Genomic DNA, 22,144 nt, shown 5'->3' on the forward strand with positions numbered 1-22,144 from the left:
TGTGCGTGGGGCTTCTCAAGGTTAGGTAGCCCATTTTCTTCCCACTCCCCATGAATGATCGGTTCATCTATCCTACTAAATTGTCCATACTTGTAGGTGTGATATGGCGTGTTAACGGTTGTTTGTCGAGAACACGGTTCACCCTGTGAGCCACATTTCCTTGGTTGCGGGTATGAGGGTGAGTGGTCATTGGTCTAGATGTTGCCTCTGACTGACAGGTGACGAGTCCTAGGGTGTACCCCAATTTTCCTGACAAAACTCAGCATTGGTTGATTTAAGATCTCCACATTGTGTTAGAATGAGTGCGGATGTTTGGGTGTCAAATGTGCCCAATGCCAGACAGGATACCCCGCCTCAGCTGGGATAAGCACAGAACTGTACAGCGGAGAACTGCTGTGGAAGGTGACTAGATGCTTCCAGAGTCACTTAATTGACAACCAACAGAATTCTTGACGATCAATGAAAGAACCAATAACACGTCCCTCAATTGTATAGTTAAATTCATGACAGTGTCAATCAAAACTGAGCATTTTTGCATTTTGGGCCTTGTAAAGCAGAATTGTAAGTTCTTCACTTGGCTCAATGGCACTTCATAGGCAATTTCATACAATTGTACATGTAAAAAAATGAGCTGAACCCAACCCCCCAAATGAAGAAACGTATCCTTACAAATACTTTCTTTGAGGCAATGTGCACAAACTGGTGCGGAAAAGGCTCCAAGATCGCCTCCTCCGGTCTAAAAGGTAACAGGCCAAACAAACACCAGCATGGGGCTTCTGATTTGGAGCGATTGTCTTCAACAAACTGCTCAAACGGAAACTAGTCAACAAGTCCAGTACAAACAGCCCAGCTGCCAATTTCAATCTCCAATCTTTGAATGGAAAAATGGATGTGGGGGACGTCATCACCTAGAACACCCATGCTGATGTTTGCTTTGCCCCCCCCCCCCTCCCCATGCATCCAAAGTGCACCGCAATGCAACGTGAAGTTGTGGTCCCATGCGAGTACATCAACTGACTTGAATGACCAACTTTGTTCCCCTATGACCAGCACAGAGTTATGACACGGGTCCCATACACACATACATTGATATATATATATATATATATATATATATATATATATATATATATATATATATATATATTATATATATATATATATATATATTGGCACATAGACGTTCAAATCAGAGCCATAACTGAACTGCTTGTTTTAAGTGAATTAAACCTAAAGTATGTGCAGTAAAATAAGACATTAAATAATCTAGTAGGAAAATAAATATAATTCCAAGAAGGCTTGGGTTTGTTTTTTTTTCTGTATATATTTTTAAATAGTCACTCTAAATCTTGACACTCCCCCCCCCCCCGGAGGAAGCGAGCGTACGTAATTTAGCGTGGACGCAAGCAGCTCGCCCTTTAGCAACATAAACGTAGTGCCTTTGACGCCGGAGAGCTCAACAGTCATATGCGTGGTAATGACATGATGGACAGATTTGGTCTAATGTGCTTTATGATGATTGCAAACAACACGTCACTACTAATGGCTACATTTGTCATCAGAAAACAAACACCATAATATGTGCTATATCTATACACTATTTTGGTATTTCATGAATAGCATTCAGGGCAGTTCTGAAGTTTTGTTGTTTTTTTTTTTTTTTTCTTTTTTTTTTTGGTCAGTTTAAGGTAACCTCGCAAAGGTTTTAGTGACCACGCTATCTTCGTAGAAGACTAGCTATGGCTCTCTCAGATTACCTATAGGATACAGTACATGTAAGAGTTAGCATCATGAAAAAATACACGTGAAGGTGACCTTCACATCTCATGCTCACAATTTGACTGGTCTCACCACTTGAATATTGGATACATCTATTGATACCCCCCCACTCCCACCCTCCTCCCTGTGGGTGAACCAAGAATATTTTGTCATGGATGACTTTTACTTGTGTTTAGGGGCACCGTAAGGGGGAGAAAAAAGATTCTAAGGGCCCTCGAAAATAATATTTTCAATATGCGGCATTGAAGTGGTGGTGCTAAGGTGATATCCCTGGCGCGGCCCCCGATTTTGCTCAAGAGAGGCAGTTCCAAAACTGGGGTGCACGAACTGCAGTTTAGATGTCAGTATAATAATTTTCAATAAATTATGTGGAATCTTTTTTCCTTTTAAGTGCATACCAATGAGGTATGCTAAAAACGTACATGGGGGGAACTATAAAACAAACATAATGAATATAATTACTCTTCCCTGCCTTAATTTGGGGACAATTATACAATTAAAAACTGATACAATCGTGATGTATCATCACAAATGTGACATCACTGCATGGAAAAAAAAGTCATTTTTTGCAGAGGACGAAAGGAATAGTTTTGAAGGGCATACTGTAGTCTGTTTCTTTTAAGAATAAGTCACATATTCCAAGATTAAAATAATTTTGAAATCCACATATGACCAACTTGGAAATTGTGACTATCCTCTCATAACACAATGACTTATATGACACTTATACGTTGTTCTTGTGAAGACTACAACTCTTTTGGTCTTGAAAAGAATACGACTTGATTCCCTGAACATTATGAATTTCCTTCTCTTAAAAGTATGAATTTATTGTAACAGTATGTCTTTCCTTGTAAAATAAGCAACCTTTTAATTCCAATATAGGAGCTATGGTTAATTGGCATTAACATATTGATGAGGTGCAGTACCTCCTCCCCTGGACCCAAAAATGTTGAGAACCCCAGCTCAAGAGCTAAGAACCACTATGGCTGTTTTTTTCTTTTTTTGTGCTTGGCATAAAGACCTTTTAAGGATTCATCTCATCTGGAGGAGATGATGCGTGAACAAGGCTGCGGGAGTGGTCGTGAGTGATGGATGGAGGGAGGGGGTGGTGGTGTCTCAAGCTTTAAACGTAGGATATACAATATAGCAACAATCAGATCAACTCTAGGGGCGGTCCGGCATTCCCTGGAGGCGCATATTTCTGTAACTTCCAGTCAAGTGGATGAATGGATGTGTTCACCCCGAGGGAATAGAGGAGCGTTTTGGACTTGGAGTGCAAAGAAGAAGAAGTTAGGAACTGTCACTGGCTGAGCGTCTCTTGCCAAAATGACTGGCAGCGTCTCTGTTTCGGAGATTAGGCTGGATCTTGTACATATGGGGGCCCACAGACCAGCGCCAGCTCCCGCGGGCCTCTGCTCCGGTCGGGGTGGCTGCGGCGGCCGCGACAGCTGTGGACGCACACGGCTTGTTTTGCAGGAGCTGTATGAGCATGGTCATCTCCGGGCCCATCCGAGACACCATGCTGGCCCTGACGCGCTCCACCGTGTCCTCGTCACAGTCCATCAGGCTCTGCAGCAGCCTCCCGTAGAACCTGGGCCCACAAAAACACAGTCACTGCTCGAGGCAGAGGGGGCGCTGGAGTCTCGTCTCAGCGTCGACCCGTCCTATCCCGATTCTCCTCCGTAGTCACTCCAAATAACAAGACACGCCGTCGAATTCTGTTTCCCTATTTCCCGGCTGCGTTGAGCAGATGGTAGCCAAAACATGCAAGTGAATACAACGTGAGCCATCTGTTATGCTACATAAATCCAGGTCAAAGGGGCAGCCGGTGTACAACATTTATATTTGCTGAACCAACAACAGCACTTTATGCAGATTTTGTGGCGATGACTCTCCAAACAAGAGTGCTAAGTAGGCCACATACTGTACGTCCTATTGGTGTCTAAGAAGCAACGATGCCCGTAACGACCACTTTTTTTTTTTTTTTCAGCAATCTAACATGTTACTACAGTGATGCCTCAAGATAAGACTTTAATTTGTCCCTTGACCGCACGCTCAACACAAAGCACTGTTTTCTTAAATGAGAAAATATCAATATATAATATTGTACAGACTTCAAAATGCTGTTACTGGTCTATAAATAACTTAACGATTTAAGTCCTGAATATATTAAAGAAATGCTCATTGAATATCAAACCAGTCGCGAGATCTGCGGACTTGGGTCACATCGTGGAGCCCAAAGTTGAAACCATCTGTTTGCTGCGCACAAATGGAATAAATTGCAAACAGAAGTGAAGTCAGCCCCCTACTGTGAAGGTTTTTTTAAAATCCAGATTAAAAAGCAATACTTTTTCCCCCTCATGCTTGCGATTGAGCTTTTTAAAACATTTTTAAATAATTTCTAAAATCTTTTGCTTGCACTGTACATTATTTTAATAATTTAATAACTTGTATATAATGTGTATTTTAGCCACCTGTGGGCAGTATAAAACACATACCTGTATACATCACTGTTTGGACGACTCAGAACCTTACATTAGTCATTTGTTGCAGAGGATAAAAAAATATATGCCCAGGAATCATGTTACATTATCTGTATTGATCTGCTCGGTTTGTGTTCAGATGGGCAATGCTTGAAGGAAACAATAATGCCAGATGGATTTAAAGTTATTCAAGTTACAGAGCTAGCAGTACTCCAACTACTTAAGATAGTTTGTTTTTTTTTAACTGGAGTGCATGTTCATGAGAAGTTCAGGGGCCATTTTGTCTGTGTATGATTGGCAAGTTGGTGAAGTTTAGTAAGTGTCCTACCTACCTACCTGTTTTGTGCTACGTTAGCATGCTATACGAAGTTCGGTTCTACTTCAGCTTGGCGTGTGCTACCATGTATGTCCATATGTAGGGATCATGCCGGCGTGATTCCTACAACTGGTTAGCACATCTGCCTCACACTTCTGATAACCCGGGTTCAACTCTGGGCTCGCCTGAGCGGCGTTTGCATGTTCTCTCTGTGCCTGCGTAGGTTTTTTTTCCCCCAGGTACTCTGGTTTCCTCCAACATCCCCAAAACATGCACTGTAGGGTAACTGAAGACACCAAGTTGCCTGTAGGTGTGAACGTGAGTGCGGATTGTTCTTTATTTATAACTTTTACCATATGTATCCTGTCTGTGTAATAACATTAAATAACTTGTAATCTTACTTTATGACTATTTAATGTGCCCTTTGCAGCTGCTGAATTTAACTAGTAAAAGTTACCTAATCTAATTTTTTTCAGTTTTTAAATAACGCAATTAATAAAGATACTAAGCTACTTTTTAAAGACGAGTAATCATTAATCAAATTAATTTGTCAAAGCAACATTGACTAAACTTTTCAGCTTCCACTTGCTTCGCGATCCAGTTACAACAGATACTATCTACTATCCATTTTCTGAGCCACTTATCCTCACAAGGGTCACTGGAGTGCTGGAGGCTATCCCGGCTGTCAGTAGGAGGATGCGGGGTACATCCTGAACTGGTTGCCAGCCAATCGCAGGGCACACAGAGACAGACAACAGTCACACTCACCATCACACCTCGGGGCAATTTAGAGTCTGGAATGGAAAGAGTCCGCATTCAAGATGCTTATGATGCCGGATTGTTAAAAGTTGAGTACTGTAAAGATTGCATAAATAAACACCTAAGTAGCTTCTTTCATCTGCAAGGGAATATTTGGTATACAACAGCATTTTTTTTTTTAGCTTTTATATTTATAACCAGGAGGTGTTCCTTATACAAATATTTACTGTCGTTGTGACTTTACTACTATATTAGCGTAGGCTTGTGGAACTGCATGTTTACAGTTTTCAGAACAGTCCTCAAACCGATATCCCCATGCATACATACTGGAAATGCAGGTACTTTACCTTATCATGCATGGTTACTTATTTCCATATATAATTGGATATGTAGGTATGCACAGTACTGACGTTTTACCATTATGAGTAGGAGCCCATGTTTCCATCATAATTCTTTAATCAGAAATGAATTCAACCACTAAAAACATTTTTTCCTGTTCTACGTGTCAGTATATGTCGCTGGCATGGATAGATAAATACAGCAAATAACTCGAATTTCATACCTTATCTTAATCAGAAAGTAATTATATGTTCTTACAGATTCAGCTTCTTTGTAAAACAGTCCAGTTGGAGAATCGTGGATAACATTTTTTTTTTAGGATTCAAAAATGCAAACACACTTGTATTTACCAATATAGAAATAAAGTCTAATTTTGATACTTGGATGTTCATCCAAGGGAGCTGTAGCATAAACCTTTCATTATGTGGTAGAATAATGCATTTAAGTACTGTACATACAGCGGATGGATATGCAGCGTGCGTATTATGCAGTATACAGTACATACTTTTAAAGAGAATAGGAATGTGAAGTTTTTGTACAGTGTTTAGAGTCTCTGGCACTTAATTATAATTATGATACTATCTATATCTATTGTTTCATGTAATGATTTGAACTCTGCATTCCTTCATTGACGGAGGCCTCACCTGTTGGGGAAGTGACTCGGCAGCTGGGCCACCTCGCCGATGGCGTCGGGATTGGTCCGGGCGACCGTGCAGATATCCAGCTTGCTGTAGCACTCCTCTTGTACTTCGGATATCATTCTTTGGAATGTGGAGCAGCGACGGATGGTGGGGAACACCTTGGAGGTGATCCCGTTGGCAATGCACTTAAGGCTCTCTTTCACAAATGCTTTACCCTGGAGAAGAACAAGGACATACGTACAGTGGTACCTTGATCTAATATTGTCCCGGCTTTCACTCGGTCCAATTTTGGTTATGTGTTGCAAGCCAGAATTGCAGTGTTTGAACAAATATTGGAGCAATTAGGGTGGAACGTGTCTATGCGTCTTTTCGCAAAGTCTTGGCTTCCACATAATTTCTCTCACGCAGAGTAAACGTCGTTCGCTCTGCCCAAGAAAGTGAAAAGTGCGAGTGACTGCGTTTTCAGGAAGCCGTGGAAAGTGTTGCCGTTGCGACTGGTATTGTTTCTTCTGAAAAAAACTGTCAACTCAGACACTGTTCCAAAGTAGTACGGGCAAGCGAGCGTATTTTTCGAATGTAACGGCCGCCAAAGAAACACGTAACCTTTGTCAGAGCTACACGTCACTCGCCAGACTGGGGCACCTAAAGAGACATTGACATACACATGTACAACAGCAGTGGTTCTCAAAGTTAGTTTTTATGGTCCTGTAAAGTAGAGTGGGTAATAACGGTTGTATTTAACTTTTTTTTCCCCCATTTAATTGTTTTAGAGCAGTTTGATTTTATAAGGTTATTTGAATGGGTACCTGTGAATATTGTTATATTCTGTCTACGTGTTGCTCCACCATTTATGTTCGAATATCAATAACACCATGAGAATAATGCTATTCAATAGCACATCTATGGCATTTTCCATTGTTTGTCAGCAATACGTGAATCAGATTTTCTTATGGCCAAGCTACGTGTTTGTTTTGAACACGTAATTGTCTTTATTTTAGTTTTACTTTGACAGAAAATTTCAACATTGATTGGGGGGAAAAAAAATATACTTCAAGCCTCTTTTCCAGTATCTACCAAATTGTAGATGTGAAGATACTTGCGTTGAGATAACTGCCATCATACACCGATTGTATCTCAATTTTTTCCTTGCAAGTCAAAGCACACCAAAAAATAATTTAAGAAATCTGCCAAACGATGATTTGAGTCCTTAAAAAGTCAGGTCACTCATATCTCAAGGCATACTTTGCATAGTTTTTAAGGGACAGTAGGTTTTTAGTATTTTTGAGGTGGTACTTTGGATAAATAGTTCAACATTGTGCATGTCTGTGTGTGTGAAACCTTTTTCTCATTTTTTTTCCATAAATCCAATTTATTTATTTATATTTTGATGTTACTATAGGCGGAACGGTGTATCAGCTGGAAAGTGTCTCACAGTTCTGAGGTTCCGGGTTCAATCCCGGACCTGCCTGTGTGGAGTCTGCATGTTCTCCCCATCCCTGCATGGGTTTTCTCCGGGCACTCTGCTTTCCTCCCACATCCCAAACACATGCAACATTAATTGGACAATCTAAAATTGCCCCTAGGTGCGAATTTGAGTGCGGCTGTTTGTCTCCATGTGCCCTGTGATTGGCTGGCAACCAGTTCAGGGTGTACCCTGCCTGTTGACAGCTGGTATAGGCTCTAGCACTCCCGCGACCCTTGTGAGGATAAGTGGCTAAGAAAATGGATGGATGGATTTTACTATGTATTTTTGTCCAGGGAGGGGCTGCAACAGATGATTTTCATTCATATCAGCGGGTAATGTTGAATTACTATATATTACGAGTGCGGTCGTAGAATGAACTCATCTCGTGACTTTGTCGTGGTCCCGTTGCACTGTATATTTTCATCGCGGATAGAAGCATCGTGGAGGAAACGTAAACGTGTACCTGAGTGTCAAATTTAGCAGCACTGTACAGGAAGGACTTGCAGATGTCATGCATGCCATCTGTGTCACACGTTGAGTTTTCCAGGCAGGCGAAGGCCCCGCAGCCAACTTGGAGGGCACTGTTGAGACAGCGTGCCACATCTGCTGTGGGCACAGAGAGGATGATGATGATGATGATGATCCAGATCCATCAGCAGCGCTAGCCAACAGTCGCTACAGTTGCCAGGCTCTGGGCAGCGAGAAAAAAATGCGGCCGACAAAGGAGAATATTCATTCCATCATACTGTGGCGCTTCAAAAAGGACGTGCAGCCGCGAGGGGCAAAAGTGGAGATTGGACACCTTACAGCTCCCAGAGGCTCCGACACTTTTTGGCGCCGCTCGGCTTTTCCCTTGGCGGGGACCAAAATTTCTCAGCAGAGCTTTTGGACCAACGGCACCAGAAATACCAAAGAGTTTCCTGAGAATTGTTGGCGTGCCTGGCGACACACATAAACCCGTGTGCGCGCATACACATACTGCCCTGCCACCAGCTTCTGTCTTCAATTATTTTTGCACCAACTGGTAATTGTCGAGCTACATTTTAGGACTCAGACCACTTCAATATTCCTGACTAGAGAGTCGCCACACGCCACAATACGGGCAAATATGGATCACGGCATAATGTAAGTATACATCCGTGAAAGCCCAGCCACGCTCAGGCCGTGCAACCAGATGTTCAGAATGGGTGAACATCATTCCCATCTCCTCTGGCGCTTGACCTCATTGCGGTCTTGGGTGAGATTGAGTCCATCCCGACTGACTTTGGGGAACATGCGAAGGTACAGTACATCTTGGACTGATCGCCTGCCGATTGCACAGCCCATCTAGACAAACAATCAGTCACGTGCATGTTCGTACCAATTGACAATTAAAAATCCAAGTTAAGTTAAACTAGTTACCCTAAATTGTTGAGAGAAGCATGGTGCACCCTGGACTAGTTGCCCTCATCACACACAATATATCTGATGGAATAGGGTCAGTGCCGTGAGTTTTTGGCACATTTGAATGATTTGAAATTGGAGGAGTAGTGGTTAGCATATCTGCCTCACAGTTCTGAGGTTCTGGGTTCAAATGTGGAGTTTGCTTTTTTTTTTTTTCTTAGTGTTTGTTTGTTGATACTTCCTCCCAGTCCCCCCATTCCAAAAACAGTGAATGTAAGTCTCATTGTATATCTTTGTGCCCTACAATTGACCGGCAACCAGTCCAGGGCATGCCACGCCTCTTGCCCAAAGTCAGCTGAGATAGGCTCCAACTCATAATGGATCGATGACTTTATAGCAGAGCCGTAGAACCTTTTTTTTGGCCTCTGATATTAAATCCCTCCTAAAGTAGCAAAAGAAGAAGACTCTTTATTCATTGTCACTACATGCACACAAAAACTAAGTTAACTCAACCACGCAACCACCGACAATCAGACAAAGGTGTTTTATTGTACATCATGGACACCTGTGGGTGTACGGGCCTGATCGGAAGCTCTCACGGTCCAGCTTTGGTCCACGGGCTGTAGGTTGTCCACGCTCATTACATTAATTATTGCACAATGGCATCTCATGCTTACGCAGCCTACTTTTGCTTTCCTGTCACATTCAATTCATGGGAAGCCTTATATTGTTTAATACACTCCATCATGGATGGGGGAGCTATGCAGCACGAGCAGGTACAAGCTCATCTGTTGCCGGCAGGACACGGGCAAAATTAATAAATAAATACATGTGAAATCAAACATAAAAAGTACACAATTTCTTGCACTGCAAAAACGGCTGCACGGGCCGAAATGATCATAATGAGAGAAGAAATGTGCATGTGAGCGAGCGAGGCACGGCTGGCGCACGCACGCACGCACGCACGGTAGAAAGCTCGATGCACATGCATGTGTATGCGTGTGCTACTTACAAGGGCTGTTGGCCGAGAAGCGTGCTCTCCTGGACGGATAGGACTCGTTGTGATCCAGCTCGTATGCAGATGCGTTGAGCAGCATCAGGAGAAAAAGTCCCGTCCTCAGAGGCATCGTCTTCCCGGCGCAGATGTCACAAGTGATCGCAAACAGACGGCCGAGGCTCCGAGGAGAATTCATTCAATCACAATTTTTTTTTTAAAGCGGGGAGGGGGGTGAGGGGGGGGGGAGAAAAGCAGAACGAAAGGAAAGAAATCAACGCGGAGTGAGGCTGCTCTTTTACAAGGCTGCACTACTCCTCACTGCTTTGGACTGGCATGATAGGCAGACGGCAGCGATGCTCAGTCAGAGCTTCACTCTGCTCGGGTTTATATAGGAGCGCTGAATGCCACGAGCCGCACGCCTCCGCCAATCACGAGGCTGCGTTCAAGGACCGGCTCATTCTCGCTCCACTACTAATTGACAAAAAAAAAAAAAAGAAAAAAAAAGCACTCGGTGTTATTCATCCCGGCGGCCGGCGGGGGAAATGATGCATTCATGTTTTTATTACAAGCGCAGTCATCTACATACCAGCAATACACGGACAAAAGTATCGGGAAACTTGTCAATTATGCAGGAAGGTAACATGGAAGGAGACAAGATGTTAACTTCTGTCTGATAGACTTTTTATTTGTGAGGGAAAGTAATTTTTTCTTGCGTTTACTTGGGTGGTTTTCCGTTTTTTTTGTCATACCCCTCATGAAAGTAAAATTTCAAGTTGTTCATCCGTCCATCTTTCTATTAAGTGCTACTTGTTCCATGTGTAGCTCTTTATTTCTTTTCTTTTTTTTTTAATTCTGATGCCAACAGAGAAATGGTACTTTACGGTGATCCATTCATACCTGTGCATCCTCCATTCACCCACCCGTCCCTCCCACCTCTCAATCCATCTGTCTGTCATCCATCCGCCGGCCCGTGCATGCATTCAACCGCCCCCCCACCCATCCACCCATCCGGCCACCCCTCATCTGTCCGTCTGCCCGTCCGTCAATGCGCCAAGCTACCCTTACCCTTCCATTTTAAACCGTCATAACCCACGACGACTTCAGCATCAAACTGGAGGCCACTTTCACACATTCAAAATAAAGGATCTTCAAGCCCATGAGATTCTCTCATGACGGCACAGAAGCCAAAGACTCTGATGGGCTCTTCCGATGGAGACAAAGCAACAACAAATGCAACTTTTAGTCTTTTTTATCCATTTAATAGCTCATGCTGTCATTCAATACATCAATTTATTTGACACGACACGTGAATCGCATCAGTATCGCTCACCAAACCCTTTCCTGTTCCTTCTCCATTACGCGTCCATCAGGTGCCTTCAAAACGTGAGCAGTTTTATCGTATTGCAGTCATTTGTCTGCACGGGCCACGTGCAGACAAATCATTTCCCTTCGCATGATTTCCTACGGGAAAGACGTCCGGAATTAGAGCAACTTGGAAGTCCACCAGCGTCACGGAACGGATTACCCGCTGCCCACCATATTCAAATGACCCACCGTCTTATCGCATGACATTTCCCGCCGTGTTGATGCCTTTTGTTGCTTTAGCTTATCAACTCATCTTTGCGTCGAGTACAGTCGACGCCGAATGCGTATAATCTCTCCCGTTGACCTCATTCTTCAAGAAGTCCACCAACTTGCAGCAGCATGTGTCTGCTCAGTGAGGAAGATGTGTGGGACTGGACCGTTTATCTAACGCCTCCTCAGCGGCATAGCAGACGGAATGAACAACTCATCTGAAGCACAAAGAGCACAGTGATAGCATGTCGGCGTTAAGCAACAATATGCAGTAATTTGACCTTATAAAAACTACTTCTGCGCCATCGTGATGGTACACTGGCTAGTAATAAGGAGAGGCTGTCATTGCTGTGGCGACACCGGGTCAACTCCTCAAACACTCTGCGGGATTTGTGGGCCAGCCCGGACACCTCTCATTTTTATTTTAAGACGTGATGTTATGAATCAGAACAAAAGAAAAGAGTAGCACTCAGTCGAAAGGAGACCTGGGACAAGGTTGAACTGTCAACAAAAGTCACATCATCCAATCGGTAACTATGGAACATTTAGCCCGTGCGGTCATCCACTTTCTTTAGAACGTGTCCTTATTTGTATCACAGGTGAGCTGAAGCCTCTCCCAGCTGACTTTGGGCGAGAGGCGGCTTCCACCCTTTAAGTGGTTGCCGACCATTCGAAGGCCGCATAGAGACAAACAACTACTGAGACTCGTATTCACACTAATGGACATTTACCGATTGACTCCATGAAGTCCCACAAAATTGGCGTGTATCGCGCGCAACTAAGAAAGCAACAAACGTTTCCTCTTGCCATGAACTTTTGCAAGTGGCTGAGGTAATAAAGGCTGCTCACAGCTACTTAAAGCAATACTCTTTTAACAAATGAGTTATATAGGCACGCATGAGACCAACATAAATCATTTCAGTTGCGACGTGACGTTGTTCACTGTACTGTACTGCATCAGAAGGCGTCCTCGTCATATCTTTATGCTCTGCTTGTCTTCAACACATCTTTTGCGCTTGCAGCTTGACCCCCCCCCTCCCCCACTACATCATTGTCAGCACTTGTTGACAAGCATTTGGCACCTTTTCTCCGCTGGAGAGAATCCGAATATCTGGTGCACGAATGTTAGTATCTAAAGAAAAAAAAAAAGATTTAGCGTCAGCGCTCACAATCAATCACGATCAGCATCCTTGTCTTTTGATGACACAGGTTACGTCTACATCCTGCACGACCTTAGAGAAAACTATTTCAGTAGAGCGTCCAAAAGTAAAGACATGCTGCAAATATGCACCCACGAGTGCAACATTTTGGAGACGCCGCAGTTCTGTACGACGTTATTGTTAGTGTTAGACGCCATAAGATCTGTTGTTTTGCCAGAAACCGAATGAACCGCTAAACACACCCTGAAGGTTGCACAATTTACCATCGAGAAAATAGTGGCCCTCGAAAGTTATACAAAAATGTGACATTAGCAAATTATGTCAGATTTCAACTTGGTGAGCATCGAGAGCACAGCCGTTAAACTCGAGATCTTCCTCGGACGTCGCCACATCATTTTATGTGACCCACTAAAGCTAATGAAGTTTCTCTACTTCCCTAATGTATCTGCATCGAAATGCTTTTTTTTTTTTTTTTCACTATGAGCTTTCTTGCAAACATTTACTTTGATCAAATAGCTTCTTGGACAGTAGTTGAAGATAAAATTGTTTTTCACTCTAACTTGTGCTTTCAAATTCCATATTTTTGATAAAAATACACCATCATTCAAAATTTGTGTCTTATAAATGCCCTTAGTTTTAGTAACTGTTATTTTTTAAGTTGTTGTTCAGCTGCACGAATCAGGATTTTTTTTCAGATCTCTTGTACATCCATCCATCCATTTTCTTTGCCGGTTATCCTCATGAGAGTCGCGGGGAGTGCTGGAGCCTATCCCAACAATCAATGGGCAGGAGGCAGGGTACACCCTGAACTTGTTGCCAGCCAATCGCAGGGCACATCGAGACAAACGGCCACACTCACAATCACACCTAGGGGCAATTTAGAGTGTCCCGTTAATGCTGCATTTTTTGGGGATGTGGGAGGAAACCGGAGTGCCCGGAGAAAATCCACACAGGCACGGGGAAAACATGCAAACTCCACACAGGCAGGGCCGGGATCAAACCCAGGTCCTCAGAACTGTGAGGCCAACCCTTTACCAGCTGAGCAACCGTGCCGCCCGTGTGTCTTGTACATTAAAGTAAAAATTTTAATGTACTGAAAAAAAGTTTTTAAATAGTTTTGAAAGAGTAAATCTCAAGTTTTATACTAAAAAGTGAAACACAACTAACTGGACTGTGCGATAGCTGTGATTATTTCATGTGCCACTAGAGGGAGCCACTAGCAGTATCCCCACCACACTTTGAGAACTTTTCCCTCTATCCTATCCTACTATTTTCTCTTTTACTATGACAAAGTGTCCGCTTGAATTATTTCAAGAAATGAATGTCAGTGACCAGCCTCGGTATTCAAAAAGTTATGTTTATTGCTCGACTCGCGTTGTTCCGTCCACCTCAGCTAAAAGTGAAGAGTTCAGTGGTGAGTGTGGGAGTCGTCCTTGTTTGCATATCACCGCCGACTTGTTCCTCTTTTGGAGCCAAGCCACACCACAAGAACACTCGAGAAGAAGGCCGCTCCTCCGCCACGTCCTCAGGGGGCTTTGCGGAGTCCAAGAGAACAGGATTCACCTTGACTTGGAACCAAGGCTGGATGAAAAGGTTCACATAGCGGTCAACTTGTGGAAGATGGCGTGGGGCCACTGCAATGTGGGCGTCCTGCTTCGATTTGCATTGAGGTACGTGAAGTCACATCATGCAATCATGATAGCTGTCGGTTTGCATACTAGCGTGCGTTGACGACACCACGCTCAACCACCGCAATTAATATACAGGGCTACTTTGACTTACGTGTTGAATTCATTTAAAACACAAATCAACTTTTGCCATTGAAATGAATGGAAATAAAGTTAATATGTTACATGTGGGTTTAAAACATGAACTAGACCGTCGCAATTTAGCTGAAGTTATTTTATCATTTTTCGCAGAGCAGAAAGAATACATTGCCTGCAAGTATTATTGTTATGCTTTGTCTGTTCCTGCATCACTTGTCCTCAAAATATCAGTTGTTTCAAGGTTTTTCATTACTTCAATGACGATGCTAGTTTTGTTAGCCAGCGTACCACATTATGTGTTTGTTAGCATTCATAAAACAAAGTTATGCAGTTTGGTTCGAGACACAATGCGTAATTCTCTCAAAACGCTATAGTTTTACAGCAAAGTGTACCCGAGAGTGGCATTAAACAGCACATATTTCTTTTCTAAAGAACGGTTTACTGTCTGCTAAACTGCACATGGCACGCACAAGCTAGCAGAAAAAAATCAGATCAGCTCGTAACTGAAAAGCACAGTCGTAAGTCTAGGTACCACTGAATATGAGTACACCGTGGACATAACGAAACAAGGCTGTCGTTGTGTGCATTGCCCATGTTAACACAAATAACACAATTGACCCGAACATGTCGGTTTGGCTAGCGACTGTCGGGCAGCACCACAGTTTGTAACTGACACACTAGACGAGTAGGGGATGAATGCCACTCAGACACAAAAGGTCATTTGAGATATTTATTGTGTGCTTTACATTTTGCATAGTGGTATTTACCAAGGAGAGGTCAACTTTTACATACGAGTCGGATGACATAATTGAGGAGAAGAAAAACCATGTAACATGATGACACACTTTATACAAAAGGCATTGTTTCGATTACACTTTGTGGCTGCTACCTTCAATCTATCCATTTTCTGTTGGTCTAGTCAATTTCTTGTAGGCTCAAATGTGGACATTTTTTGGCAGATGAAAAACTCTTTTTCCAAGTCTGCGAGGACAACATCAATTAGTCAAGGGTGTTGTGCCAATTTTCTGTGCCATGAGTTCCTCCTTTTGTTTTTGTCACGCTTCATTCACATCCTCTTATGAGTGACTTTGGTGAAACCAAGTTTTGACCGCAACCAAATCTGTCATCTCTCTGACAAACCAAAAAAGTGTACATTTTGCAAAAAAAATAACGGGCGGAATGTAGGAATAAAAGTAATTTCTTCTTAACAATAAATACTGGTAAAAAGTGTGCTGTGTTAAGGTACAAGGTGCTTTTACCTTTAATTCTTCAATATGCGTAACACATATAGAGGATAGAAATTGCGGTACACGTTAAATAAAAATATCGATATAAAAAGCAAAATAAAAGTGTTATATACAGTGTAAAAAAATATTCATTGAATGTGTAAATATCAGACATATATAAATGAGATGACAATATCTGCATTGGCAAGTTTAAATATTTGTTATTGAGTTTGATGCCACAGTGGAGCAGCTGGTAAAGCGTTGGGCTCACAGTTCTGAGGTCCTGGGTTCAATCCTGGACCCGCCTGTGTGGAGTTTCCATGTACTTGATGTGCCTGTGTGGGTTTTCTCTGGCCACTCTGGTTTTGTACCACATCCCAAAACATCTAACATTAATTGGACGTTCTAAATTCCCCTGAGGTGTAATTGTGAGTGCAGCTGTTTGTCTCGATGTGGCCTGCGACTGGCTGGCAACCAATTCAGAGTGTACCCGCCTCCTGTCCGGTGACAGCAGAGATAGGTTCCAGCATTCCTTACGATCCTTGTGAGGATAAACTGCTAAGAAAATGGATGGATGGATGGGTGGATGGATGGAGTTTTTGGACTTATTGTTTACAAAAAGATTGTATAAAGCACCAGGAGAGAACTGTTTGTGCCCCCCCACCCCAGTCCACTACTGCCTTGCTTTTGACAGAACACGCTGCTATTTGCAGAAAGTGTTGCAACAATGTGGTTTTGATCATATTTTTCCACCCCGTTTTTATCAACCATTTCAATGTTTAATTGAGTCTTTTTAAAAAAATTTTAGGTTTGATGTGTTTGTTGTGGAGCTTAAATGCAAACATTTATTAGCATTATATAAGTCACATCAGAGAGAGCTGGATGCCGAGCTAGGGTGGTATTTTCTCGCTGATCGGCGTGATAAACATAGGCTTGGGTATCTCACGCTGTTGTTTTTGCCCCCCGGTGTCGTTGGGCTGCCGACTTTTAACATTGCCTTTGTTGAACGAACCGAAATGCCAGGATCACGTTGATGATGTCGGCTGTTCTTACTCAGCGTGGAAAATCCAACTTTTATGGCGATGCACCTGCAACCTGGATTAATATCCAGAACGAGTGAAAGCTGACCTCACTTTTATCCTTGGGGCATTCTAAATTTTTGATTTCATCTAATTTCACTTGCAGATGTTTTATGTTTACTTTAAAATCAGATTGACTTATTTTACTCGCTATTCAGCTCTACTACTAAAAAGTTGGAATTTTGATAGGCTATTAAAAAAAGCAAAGGCTTGCAAAATAGAAATCAAATGTAAAACAGACGAAAAACAGCATAAAGTGTGTTTAAAATAACAATCGCATATTATTCAAAGTTTGATGCTTGACACAACATCTAAGTAACAGTGTGTTCAATTACTCTGCAACGGTGACTAAGCACTTTGCAATTATTCCAGTTTTTCCATCAAGTCAGCAATCAACAATAAAAACGTTTCATCAGAGTGAGCATCCTGGTAAGAATTTCGCTGTTCATGTGTAGATTGGGATCTGACTTTTGCTGCTGGGCACAATCATTTGAACACAAAAAGTTCCTGGACCTCTTGGGGTGCTCGTACCACCGTTCTACTGTATTGATCATATAAAACCCAAGTGTTGTACCATTAGCTAAAAATGGTTGGTGACATTAGACTCATTCAGCGTCACACCACCTCGTGTCCCTTTTGCTTTGTGTGCGAGACAAAATGGTTTTTGTCTTCAATCGGGACTCAGCAGATGTCAAAACGTACCACGTAAGCGTGCGCATTCCTGGGTGTGCGTCCACAACGCGACATAAAACAAGGCCAGTGCGTCCGCGTGCTCGTGTGTGCCTTTCTGAGGCTTTGGGTTCAGAAAGCACACATTTCTCATGGGATTAAAAAAGAATATCTGCGAAATAACGGTTTTAGTGAAGTTGTACTTCCTCTCTTGCAGGTGTAGTTTTTTTTCTACAAGAAAACTCATCACCATGCTTACAGTATCACTTGATTAATAACGGATTAATACCATGGTTTTTTTTAATTTTGTTTGTTTTGCTTTTAATAGCGGATTCCTTTAACATTTTGTAACATTTTGTGCTCCAATGATTTTCCTTGCAGTACAAATATGCAATTTGGATGTAGGTCAGTGTTTTGCTGGATCCCATTTAACACGTAAAGTCCGGTATCTTTACTTAATTTTGACGTATTCATGAAATAAGTGGAATGCACATATCTGACCTCCCACATCATTTTATGGGGACCGCTAAAGCGAACCAAGTCCAACTAACTATATCATTACTAAAATTTGTACCAAACGTTTTTTTAAATTGTATCAAGCCACTGAGAACTAGAGTGGGCTAAATTCACTCCTGTTAATTTGCAGGAAAAGTGATCCGGGATTTTATGTTTGCATTAAGATCTGGAGGATTTATATGGAAATTATTGCTTCTTAAGGATGCTTGTTTTGCTTTCATAGGTCAGATCCAGGAGAGTATAATCTAGGTTCCCGGAAAGAGAACGTTTAGGAGTAAGAGTAATTAAGTCAAGTAAACCTTGACTTAGACCAGTATTGACGTGAAAGGCATGCCATTTATCATTTCCCTCCTGCATTTAAACAAAATGCAAAAAATGGTGTTAGGCCAAGATAGTTGTCAGTGGCTCATTTGCAAATTGTCTTTTATTATTGTCACTTTTATTAATGTTGAGTTACTGCAAGCATTTTTTTTGGTTTTCCCAAAAACTTACTGAAAGAAAGTAATGTCGTTGGATTCTGATTTAAAAACTTAGTTGTCTATCATTTTGTGTGTGTGTAGAGATACTCTAATAATATGTTATGAGTGGAATGAAGATTAGCCCAAGTAAAACAGAATATATGTGTGTGTGTGTGTGTGTGTGTGTGTGTGAATGAGAGGGGCGGAGGAAGAAGAGTGAAGCTCCAGGCCGGCCATGATGTACGGATTAGAGACGGTGGCTCTGAAGAAACAACAGGAAGCAGAACTGGAGGTGGCAGAAATGAAGATGTTGAGGTTCTCGCTTGGTGTGAACAGGTTGGATGGGATTAGAAATGAGCTCATTAGAGGGACAGCCAAAATTGGATGTTTTGGAGACAAGGTTAGAGAGAGCAGACTTCAATGGTTCGGACATGTCCAGAGGCAAGAGAGGGAGTATACTGGTGGAAGGGTGCTGAGGATGGAACTGGCAGGCAAAAGAGCGAGAGGAAGACCAAAGAGAAGGACATGAGGACAGTGGGTGTTCGAGAGGAGGATGCATGAGATAGGCTTAGTTGGAAAAAACATGACATGCTGTTGGTGAACCCTAAAGGGACAAGCCGAAAGAAAAAGAAGATGTAATAAAATGCATAAAATATTATCCATTTATTTGTTTTCACAGTCAAAATAACCCCCTGAGGAAAATCATAGCTACAATTTACACTGCACTAAAAACTTTGACACCGCTGCGTGTATTGCAATAATTTTCTTGCTCGTTATTCATGAAAAGCAGCACCTTGCAAAAACTAAGTAAATACATTGCATGAAATACACAAAATCCAACAAATGCCAATGTTCACAAGCTGGTTGGAACCAGCAAGAGAAAAAGCTCAATCCCCTTCGAGGTTGTGCTGAGAATTCTGTACCTCACTTTGCAGCTGGTCACCTGACCTCAGGCACAGGGTGGGAGTGTAGGGATGGATCAACCAAGAGAGTTAAGCCGGGAAGTCCGCTTACAAATATAAAAAAAAGAATCTTCAAATGAACTCCAAAGTGCACATGCAAAAAAAGGAGTTACAGTTGTTGTTACAGGATGTTAAAAAGCCACCAGCAGCATTTTGAACCAGTCAAGATTAACGTGATTGCTCCTCTCCACAGTTGTTGAGGAAATCGCCTTATCGCACAATAAAAAAAGCAACAGAATGACGAAAAATACTTGCCAGCAGTACAACATCAATGTTAGTGCAAAATGTTGAAAATGTTCTATTTTGGCCCACAAATCAGCGCAACAACATGTTCCCAAATAATGATGATTCCCCTCGCAACACAAATGTGACCATCCTGCTACACAAAGCTCCAACATGATCTCCAAGGACAATATTGATAACCATACATTGCATAATATACTATGTGTTACAAAAGATAAGTCACTTCTTCTTTCCCTCATATCGCTCTTCATATTCTTCCCTCCCTCCATGCAATCACATGCTGACACTTCAACATGTACGCTAGTGTGCACACATTTGTGATGATTCCACAGATACAGTGTGTGTGTGTGTGTGTGTGTGTGTGTGTGTGTGTGTGCGTATGCACACGGTACCTAGCCCATGTTACCTTCACCCAGCCATCTGGTTCTAGTTCTGACCCATCTGGCTGTGTCTCCAGAACAGGCATCTCAGGAATACATTTTGGAGGGGTGCCCACATCCGTTCACACAGGCAAGTGTTCTCAGTCACTCACATTTCTGGGTTTCAAAGTTTTTTTTTTTTTTTTTTTTTTGTTTTTGGAGGGGTGCTGCCAGAAATGCCTTTAGGTCAAATGGCAGAATGAATGAGTGGAGTAAGTCACCTTCTGTCGTTTATTTGGTGATGACACCCAAGTGTGTTGTATAGTATATTTTTTCGACTTATATTCTCTTCACAGACTTTCATGAGAAATAGATTAGAAATAGCTTCCATCACTTTTCATAAATGATTGCAGTGTTTCTCTTAAAAAAATGTGACCAATATTAAAATACAGAGACAGAGGTTTTTTTCCCTATCTATATTACAGTGATCCACCGTAACATTCTGCACAAATTGAACATTAACATTATTATTAAATTTGGAAAAGTATATTGCTCAAAATGTTAAAGTAGACTAAAATGCTCATGAAACAAAAACAAACAAGAAAAATCCTTCTGAACAATTCACGGCAAATGTATTGAACCTAAATCAGGGGTGTCCAAACTTTTTGCAAAGAGGGCCAGATTTGGTAAGGTGAAAATGTGTGGGGGCCGACTATTTAGCCTGACATTCTTTGAACCATTAACATTAAATACAAATTAACTTTTTGGGATTTTTTTTAATTTAATTACAAATGGCATACTTTTACTTTGAAATTTTTTTTTACATTTAGGTTTTTACCAAAATCACAAACCACAAAAAATTAAGAAAACTATAAAGGATATCTAAGTTCATGTGAAACATTACATATTATTCACTATTACTATTACTATTACTCACGGACTCTTGTGAAAAAGCTTTGCTGTGCCGTTAAAACAGCTTCCAGTTGCTTCACTTTTTCACCGCGTTTGTTCCCAGTTAGCTTGTCGTAGCTAGCATGTTTCGTCTGGTAGTGCCTCTTGATGTTGAATTCCTTGAAAACAGCCACAGTCTCTTGGCAAATTAGGCAGACACAGTTGTTTCGTATTTCAGTGAAAAAATACTCAAATTTCCACTTGTCCTGGAAGCGGCGGCCCTCGCGGTCAACTTTCCTTTTTTTGTTTACAGACGCCATGTTAGAAATGGGCTGGGCTGAAACGATCACGCAAGGTCAAGGGTCACGGCGGCCAGAGTGCGGTCACAAAAATATGAAAAATAGCTTTTTGTACACATGTATTTTATACTGTGGTCAACAGTGCTGGCGGGCCGCATATTATTGATTTCATGATAGAGGCCGCGGGCCGGTAAAAATTTGTCCACGGGTCGCAATTGGCCCGGGGGCCGGACTTTGGACATGTCTGATCTAAATGTTAAATAAAACGGAACTGTACATAGGCTATGGTTCTTTGGCATTGATTTTGTGTATTACTTTGAGTCTTTCCAGTTCATTCGAATGGATAAGGAGGTGGTGATCATTAAGAATGCAGCATGTCCAGGTTCGCCACTAGTGGGACCAAGTGTGGTCAAATTGTAAAAAGTGGGAAACGTGCACTTTTAATCAGAAAATGACTGACACATTTGAGGCAAAGTGTGTGCGTGTGTGCGTTTCCAACATTGGCAGCCATGAATTCTCTCCAGGCAAGTTGTGCTGTGTCAGTGTGTGTCACGTTTACCTGAATCCATTTCACAGAGTCACAAGCAGCACATTTGAAGGAGCGGAATTACTAAGAGCTGCCGCAGATCCCCGCGGGCACGAACTGCACTCATGGAGCTGTAGAGTATTGTGATAAAACCCGTGGTGTCTCACTCCCATATTGTCAAAGGCAGGGGCAGTTAATCCAAAGGAAATAGTGGCGCTTTTTTTTCCAATTTGCATGCTAATATTATTCCTGA

The 22,144-nt window shown here is 42.1% G+C and overlaps 1 protein-coding gene across 2 annotated transcripts; it reads right to left on the minus strand.

The window, feature by feature from the left end:
• Positions 1-1,383: 1,383 nt before the first annotated feature.
• Positions 1,384-10,766, minus strand: stc1 (stanniocalcin 1). Of its 2 annotated transcripts, none has more exons than XM_061816806.1 (4): positions 10,178-10,766; positions 8,246-8,385; positions 6,321-6,532; positions 1,384-3,370 (listed from the first exon to the last, which is right to left on the minus strand). In XM_061816806.1, the coding sequence occupies exons 1-4, from the start codon at positions 10,356-10,358 to the stop codon at positions 3,070-3,072; spliced, it is 834 nt and encodes a 277-aa protein (XP_061672790.1). In that variant the 5' UTR covers positions 10,359-10,766; the 3' UTR covers positions 1,384-3,069. The 2 variants fall into 2 exon arrangements, with proteins under 2 accessions (XP_061672790.1, XP_061672789.1); XM_061816805.1 differs by having other exon boundaries at positions 8,246-8,388.
• Positions 10,767-22,144: the final 11,378 nt, after the last annotated feature.

This window comes from Syngnathoides biaculeatus, chromosome 4 (assembly GCF_019802595.1).
Source record: "Syngnathoides biaculeatus isolate LvHL_M chromosome 4, ASM1980259v1, whole genome shotgun sequence".
Taxonomy (NCBI): domain Eukaryota; kingdom Metazoa; phylum Chordata; class Actinopteri; order Syngnathiformes; family Syngnathidae; genus Syngnathoides; species Syngnathoides biaculeatus.